We start from the raw sequence: 8,001 nt of genomic DNA on the forward strand, positions 1-8,001 counted from the left end.
AATGTAACTTTAATTTGAAAGAACACATGCATGCTCCATTTGTCTTTCTTCTTATTAAAAGTCTTGCTATGTTTATATATTTGACACCAACTGCTTTATTTTTTAAAGCTTCAAATAAATGTCCCACTAAAAAAATGTAGGCATGTGTTTATGTCGCCATCTGCTGGGCAATCATGAAAAATCCCTTTTGTTCATTTTTAGCAGCCAGCCCCTTCCTGATGGGTTTTCGCGGGAGTTTTTCAGGGGGGACGGAGTCACGTGGTAACACGAGGCCCGTATTGGACAGTTGTACGTTTACCCGCCGACTATGTAAAGCGGTGCGTGCCGAATTGACCAATCGAGTGTCACGCTGAGCTCGCGGCTGGTACGTAGTGGCGCGAAAACCCTTCAGTTGTGCGGCTTGACTGAAGCGGAGCAGTCGGAGCGGAAGGCTGTGCGGCATTTTACCGACTTTTCAGTAACAATAACGAAGCGCGCATAATGGCAACCGACGTGGCAGATGACCGGGAGATGAGGGAGGCTCAGAGGGACTACCTGGACTTTCTGGACGACGACGTAAGTCTGTTTTTATTAAATTCGCCTAAAGTCTTTGTCTGGAGCTGAGATGACAAAACATGCGGTCACAACAAAAGAGCTGTAATTTGGTATAGTACAGAAAAAAAATGCTGCTGTCAGATTGCAGATATTAGGTATAAAAAGTCTGTTTTCAAAGTTGATGTTTTTCAGTCATACTCGTAATTTTAGTCGGTAAGCGACGTCATCAAACGTGTGCCCGTTTCTTCTGTGCATACCTGCAGCAAGACCAGGGCATCTATCAGAGCAAAGTCCGGGACATGATCAGCGAGAATAAGGCTCGGCTCATCGTCAACATCAACGACCTGAGGAGACGCAACGAGGCCCGAGCTGCAAAGTAAGACAGGAAAACTGGCTGATGGCGCACACGAAGCTGTGCTGGGCCCCACACGCAGGACTGCTTCACCCCCCAATGCTTGGCTTATTGCTTAAGATACACAAACGGGTACTGGTCCGATACAGAGAGCAGTGTTACTGAGTTATTACCACGAAAAGGTTTGAAATGTCCAAAATGACGTCATAGTTGATGGCAGTTGGCCTCCCTACAACATTGTGATTATGTTATGTTGAATGGTTCCATTAATCTTTACTGTTTTTAAAAAAATGAATATTTAGATGGAAAAACATGCTCAGTTTTTCTCTTCGTGCTGAGGCTTACTTAGAAACTCAACAGGTTTCAAAATAGTATATCCACAGACTGTATTTAAAGATGGCTGTAGCCATCAGCTGGGCTCAGACTGAGCCTTTGAGCTTCACTTACCTTTTTTGAAACTTGTTATAAGGAGCAAAGGCTGAATCTGGCTGGAAAAACTGAGGGATGCTCAGACTGGTGACCTCTTAAACACATCCAGGTTAATTCGGGCTTTGAATGGACCATGATTTACAAAATGATCACGATTTTGTGCTCAGTATAACTTGAAACAAGCAGCAGGGAAGTGTATACTGAAGCCAAAGTGCTGTTTGCCATACAGTTCAATACTAAGACTTTTTTTTCTGAGACCTGAAGGATCACTGCCCCCTACTGGCCAGCAGAAAGAATACAGGTTTAACGCAGCTTTACTTTATGTCCAAAACCAGACTTGATTCATACACATTCTTCTTCCTGTTGTCAAACCTTTGAGCTCGATTCCTGTTTCCATACTGAGTAAATAAAAAAATAAATAAATAAATAAATCAGTGTGAAACTCTGCACTTTGGGTGAGGAACTTGATTCGTTTTCCTGTTACTCCCAATTTAATGAATCCAATTAAAAACTAAGGTGAGGGGTTCAGTTTTAGTGAGTACAGGATGTCATAGCCCTTGAAAACACACGCTGAAAGCCTTGATAATAAAATCCATGGTTTGTCTTTGCAGACTGATGAACAATGCATTTGAAGAGCTGCTGGCCTTCCAGCGGGCCCTGAAGGACCTGGTGGCCTCTGTTGACGGCACCTACGCCAAGCAGTACGAGGAGTTCTTCATCGGCCTGGAGGGGAGCTTTGGATCTAAGCATGTCTCTCCTCGAACGCTCACCTCCCGACTGCTGGGCAGCATGGTTTGTGTGGAGGGCATCATTACAAAGTGTGAGTTTATTGGCTTTATTTATTCGTGTAATCTTTAAGTTTTACAAAGTCTGTATTAAAGTATGTGAAATGTTAATGCCTCCTGTTTGCTTCGTCCCTGTAGGTTCCCTCGTCCGTCCCAAAGTAGTGCGCAGCGTTCACTACTGTCCAGCCACTAAGAAGACGATGGAGAGGAAGTACACGGACCTGACCTCCCTGGATGCCTTCCCCTCCAGTGCCATTTACCCCACCAAGGTAAATGTGCCTCATTCTCTGTAGACTTGAGGGTGACCGCTGTCTTTATACTTATGTATTTATCTTGTTTCCTGTTTGACTTGACATAGGACGAAGAGAACAATCCTCTGGAGACAGAGTTTGGGCTGTCCATCTACAAGGACCACCAAACCATCACAGTGCAGGAGATGCCTGAGAAAGCTCCCGCTGGCCAGCTTCCGCGCTCTGTGGACATCATTTTGGACAACGACCTGGTGGATGCAGTCAAACCAGGAGACCGGGTGCAGGTGGTTGGGACGTACCGCTGTCTGCCTGGCAAGAAGGGAGGATTCACCTCTGGCACGTTCAGGTCAGCTGGAATAAAATGCTAACTTGGGCTTAATGGGTTTACCTCACTTGCCTACCATTTGTCTTCTAACCCGTCCCTTCTCCTTTCATCAAAGGACCATCATGATCGCCTGCCACATCAAACAAATGAGCAAGGAGGTGTCTCCGTCCTTCACTGCTGACGACGTGGCCAAAATCAGGAACTTCAGTCGGACTCGTTCCAAAGTGAGTCATCTTGGCTGCCTTCTCACACGTGGAGGAGTCATCCTAACTAAATGTGAAACTAAACCCTTTAAATCTTCGTCCTTTGTAGGATGTCTTCGATCAGCTCGCACGTTCCTTGGCTCCCAGTATCCACGGCCACGAGTACATCAAGAAGGCCATCCTCTGCATGCTGCTGGGAGGCGTGGAGAAGGTCCTCGAGAACGGCTCGCGAATCAGAGGAGACATCAACATCCTGCTCATCGGTATGAGGACATCGTCCTAGCTCTTATTTATATGGCACCTATGAAACCAGTTTGTTCAAAACACAACGGCCAATGTGGCCGATACAAGTAGAGTTCAAATGAATGAAATGGCAAAGGAAAGTCTTATTTCCTCAGGCCAAAGGCCAAAGGCGAGTCCTGAGGCACAAGCAAGCTCGACTCTACATTTAATTTCTCCCTTTGGAACAGGGAGAAGGGCCCCATGTTTAGGAACCACAGCTGCACACTGGCTGGAGGTTTCTGGCCAAAGCCAGATGTACTTTAAAAAGCAGTGGGAAGAGGAAAAAACCCACATTGGATTGGGGCGATGGTAAACCCTGCAAGAAGCTACACTCTGAAGTAGCTGTTGGAGTTGTAGCACTCAAGTGGAAGTGTGAGAGCGTTGGTTTAATTCAGGACTCTCTTCAAACTTTTATGGTGACTCAAATTGTTCTAAATTTCTGGCTACAAGCTTTACATTCATGGACAAAAGGCAGAGGAAAACCTGACCAATGCAGTTGGTAGAACTGAACAATAAAATGTGTTTGTGCCATAAATCAGTATCTGTGAGAGACACCAGTGAAAAGGGACCTAGACTTGTTCCTTGTGGTACACCACAGGGAATGGCTGCCTGTACGACTGTGCTGACTGAAGAGACAAAGACAAACTCAAGGACTCACACGTGAACATGATGGTAGTTTAGTTCTGATTGGGGTGGGGGTAATGGTGTGTTCGTGTTTCCCAGGTGACCCATCGGTGGCCAAATCCCAGCTCCTGCGTTACGTTCTCCACACAGCACCCCGAGCTATACCTACGACTGGACGCGGCTCATCTGGTGTGGGTCTGACCGCTGCCGTCACCACGGATCAAGAGACGGGTAACTAATGTCTCCCAATCTTGTTTGACCTAAACAAGTAAAGGACCTCTGTGTAAGTGCAGCCAGCACAGCTACATTACAGCGCGCCTCCACCATGTCAGGTCTTACTGTAGTCAGAAAATGTTTTACATCTTTGCTTTGTGTCGCCTGTTGTAGTGACGATGGATGTGGCACATGAGCAATGTGCTGTTAGCTACACTGTTTGTCCCTGTTAGCATGAGCTAACATGAGCTAACGTGTTAAACACGTGGAAACACCTGCTCTAAGTGCATTTCTCCCTGCTCAATACCAACATTTGTCCTCCGCCAGGCGAGCGGCGTCTAGAGGCTGGCGCCATGGTGCTGGCGGACCGTGGCGTGGTGTGCATCGACGAGTTCGACAAGATGTCCGACATGGACCGCACAGCCATCCACGAGGTGATGGAGCAGGGCCGTGTCACAATCGCCAAGGCCGGTATCCACGCCCGTCTCAATGCCCGCTGCTCTGTACTGGCTGCTGCCAACCCCGTCTACGGCCGAGTGCGTGACCACACCCACATCTGTCTCTGCCTGCTAGTTAATTTTGGACGAGACCTTTAACGAAAACTCTGCTCTTCCCTTTTTTGCAGTACGATCAGTATAAAACCCCCATGGAGAACATCGGCCTCCAGGATTCGCTGCTGTCGCGTTTTGACCTCCTCTTCATCATGCTGGATCAGATGGACCCTGAGCAGGATCGTGAGATCTCGGACCATGTGCTCAGGATGCACCGCTACCGTGACCCCCGCGAACAGGAAGGAGCCGGTACTTCATTCGTACTAGGACCGCGAGATGAGACCGTTTTTGTCCGATTATTAAAACAACAAACACGTTGTGTGTTTCAGCCATGGCTTTGGGCGGGACCGTAGACGTCCTGGCGACAGAAGATCCAGATGCTGCAGTCGAGGAGCACGAGGAGCTGCAGATCTATGAGAAGCACAACAACCTGCTGCACGGAAGCAAGAGGAAGAGGTCTGAGAGCAAAAACGTGCCTTTGACTCCTGTGTTAATAACATGCCACTGCAACAGAATAGAAACGTTTGTTTTGTTTCAGGGATAAAATTGTGAGTAAGGAGTTCATGAGGAAGTACATCCACATCGCCAAGGCTGTGACTCCTGTGCTCACAGAGGAGGCGGCCAATCACATCGCAGAGGAGTACTCGAGGCTGAGGAGTCAGGAACAGCTGGGGGCCGATCTGGCCAGGGTGAGCGCGAGCCGACAAATCTTATGTGTACATAACCGGATATAAGACGTAGTAGTAAAACCCGATTGTTTCCAGACTGAAATGTTTATGGGAGCCCTGAGGTTTGAAAAAGTGGAGGCCTTTCTTGTTTATGCAGATTGTTTGCACATCTTAAATTGTTCCCGGTTGCTTTAATGGCTGCTGTTTGTGTTCTGGTTAAACCCACTGAGATGCAGATGTGCCCTGATGTGTCAGGACCCGGGTGCTAATCCTCATTCCTCTCCGCAGACCTCTCCGGTGACGGCTCGGACTCTAGAGACTCTGATCCGTCTGTCCACGGCACACGCCAAGGCCCGCATGAGCAAAGCTGTGGAGCTGCAGGACTCGGAGGTCGCAGTGGAGCTCGTCCAGTTTGCCTACTTTAAAAAGGTCGGTGTTGTTTCTGCGTTCTGCGCTGAGAGGTCGAGGACCTCTACCGTTCAAATTTATCAATCTTTTTTTTTTCTCTCTACAGGTTTTGGAGAAGGAGAAGAAACGTTCACGACAGGAGCGCGACTCTGATTCAGAGGAGGAGGAGGAGATGCCCACACAGCGTTCACAGCGAGCTGTGAGGAAGAGGTAGTGACTCATAAACCCAGCCCCCCATGTGATAAACAGCATTTTTTTTAAAATGATGCCTTTGCTTCAGCACTGATTCTTTGTGTCCTGCAGGGGGCGACGTGGCTCTCAGGGCAGTGAGCCCTACAGCCCGTATGACTTCAGTGAAGACCAGGAAGTCCCTGAGAGTGAGCATCATCTGTTATCACGCCACAGCGTAGTCTGTCGCCTCTTTGGTCTGAAATGACCTTTCACATCATCCATAATAAAGTTGGGATGTGATACCAACATTACTATCAGCACTAGTATATTCCTATTTACTGCACTAAAATAAAAAAAACGGGTTTAATGTGCTTTTTTTTTTTTTTTTTTTTTTTTTTTTTTATTTGACTCTTATAAAATTGCTAATTTGGCTCATTTATATTTAAATTATATTTTAAAAAAGGCAAAGTTAGTATCGCTGCCGTGTAATAAAACAATATCATTATGAATTTGCATTGCTGTAGGGAAAAAAGTCTTTAGTTCTGCATATTTCATGTTCTGGTTTAAGCAGGCTTCATGTTAGTTTCTACATCCCAGTTCTCACTTTGGGATTTGTTCTTCAGTTCAGGCTGGCACCCCGAAACCAGCCAAGCCGAGAGAGGACGAGCCCATGGATGCCTCGCTGCAGGCTGAAGATGCTGAGCTGTCTGCAGAGAGGTGTGTGTGCGTGTGCGTGTGCGTGTGTGTGTGTGTGTGTGTGTGTCTTTATTTTGAAATGTCATGGCTTCTTTCTTGTCTTTTCTACCCCAGGCTGAAGGAGTTCAAGTCGTCGCTCTTCGCCGTGTTCCAGTCTGCTCACGCTCAGTCGGTGAAGATGAGCGCGCTGATGGATGACATCAACAAGGAGCGTCAGAATACGTTTGCAGAGGCCGAGGTGCGTGCCGCTTTGGCTCGCATGCAGGATGACAACCAAGTCATGGTGGCTGATGACATCATCTTCCTCATTTGAGACAGAAATAAAAATTACTTGGACTTTCAAGAAGCCGTGGATCATAGCACGCCCCCCCGTCGTTCATCGGACACGTCATCTGTCGTCTTATCGTGTTTGTTTGGTTTCAGCAGCTCAGGTCTGCAAACTGGGATGAAGATCAAGTCTTATTACTTCATGCACTTGTTTCAGTTCAGTGGTGGAAACGTTGCCTTAGAGCGTCTTTGATTTCAAGCATCGTCACTGCTCCCGACGCTCTGTTTTTACCGACGTTTGTCTCTTCTGGACTTGTATATAGTTGACATGTGTTGTTGTGAAATATAAAAAAATAAAATGTCATTCTTGGTGTGAAAAAAGGAAAAAGGCTGTTGATTTAACACTGAAAGCGCAGCACCTGTGAATACATGTGGGGGAAGGGGCTGCATGTCTGGTGCTGGTAATCTCTCCTGCAGGTACACAAGTGTTTACAAGAAGCATTTTAAAATCCCCGATCAATCCACACCTCAGTGTGTGTGGGTGGCACCTCCCACGGTCGTCACAGACCTCAGAACTGTTTAGGAAATCGGCGTTCAACCTCACCCTTCTCACTTTTTCATTCTGGTTATGTGCTCATGTTAGTTTCTCAGGTTTACCAAAGGTCAGATGTGGCAACGCCTCACAATCACTGCTCGGAGAATAAACTGAACTGCGGCTGTGATCGTGCTGAAGATAAGAGTCGACCCGCCTCAGCAACAGCGTTGCCTCTGCCACCATCCAGGACGCAGGGCCTTGAGGTCTGAACGCCTACGCCTGATTCATACCGTTACGCGTCAGGCTCCTGTGTCGCCGTCGTTCCTCGTAGCTGCAGCCTTTGATTGTAACAAATGGTACCGGGTTTGTCCTGGTGTCCTCGTCTACACAGAAAATAAAAGTACGGGTGAAATGAAACCGTAAAGCTAATTAGAACATGTTTGTTTGGTGTGCAGACCACAGACTGCAAACAGGAGATTTGGTTGCTGTTTGCAAAAACCCCAAAGATAAAAGCAGAGAGAGATTTTTATTAACACAAATATGGTGTTAATATGTTTCTTTTCTTTGTACTTTGTGAGGAAAAGGAAATGTGTGCAGCATTTTGTATGAGTACATTTCTTATTCAGCACTGAACTCTTGTGTGAAATGTCGTGTTTGGGATGTCTGCACGACCCCGATCCATGACCGAGCCTCTACTGTGTTTTACA

The 8,001-nt window shown here is 47.0% G+C and overlaps 1 protein-coding gene across 1 annotated transcript; it reads left to right on the forward strand.

The window, feature by feature from the left end:
• Positions 1–327: 327 nt before the first annotated feature.
• On the forward strand, positions 328–7,140 carry mcm3 (minichromosome maintenance complex component 3). The gene is made up of 17 exons (XM_031734157.2): positions 328–555; positions 798–910; positions 1,927–2,135; positions 2,239–2,369; positions 2,459–2,697; positions 2,792–2,900; positions 2,989–3,142; positions 3,885–4,016; positions 4,326–4,534; positions 4,624–4,798; positions 4,879–5,005; positions 5,088–5,238; positions 5,506–5,646; positions 5,732–5,835; positions 5,929–6,002; positions 6,420–6,513; positions 6,607–7,140. The coding sequence occupies exons 1-17, from the start codon at positions 481–483 to the stop codon at positions 6,803–6,805; spliced, it is 2,436 nt and encodes an 811-aa protein (XP_031590017.2). The 5' UTR covers positions 328–480; the 3' UTR covers positions 6,806–7,140.
• Positions 7,141–8,001: the final 861 nt, after the last annotated feature.

Source organism: Oreochromis aureus, linkage group 15, assembly GCF_013358895.1.
Source record: "Oreochromis aureus strain Israel breed Guangdong linkage group 15, ZZ_aureus, whole genome shotgun sequence".
Lineage (NCBI taxonomy): Eukaryota > Metazoa > Chordata > Actinopteri > Cichliformes > Cichlidae > Oreochromis > Oreochromis aureus.

What these genes read in the sequence shown, in the direction of transcription:
- mcm3 (XM_031734157.2), top strand. Translation starts at nt 481, where the DNA reads ATGGCAACCGACGTGGCAGATGACCGGGAGATGAGGGAGGCTCAGAGG. An exon ending in CCAACCCCGTCTACGGCCGA is followed by an intron (nt 4,535 to 4,623) that starts GTGCGTGACCAC and finishes CCTTTTTTGCAG; the next exon opens with TACGATCAGTATAAAACCCC. An exon ending in AGACCAGGAAGTCCCTGAGA is followed by an intron (nt 6,003 to 6,419) that starts GTGAGCATCATC and finishes TTTGTTCTTCAG; the next exon opens with TTCAGGCTGGCACCCCGAAA.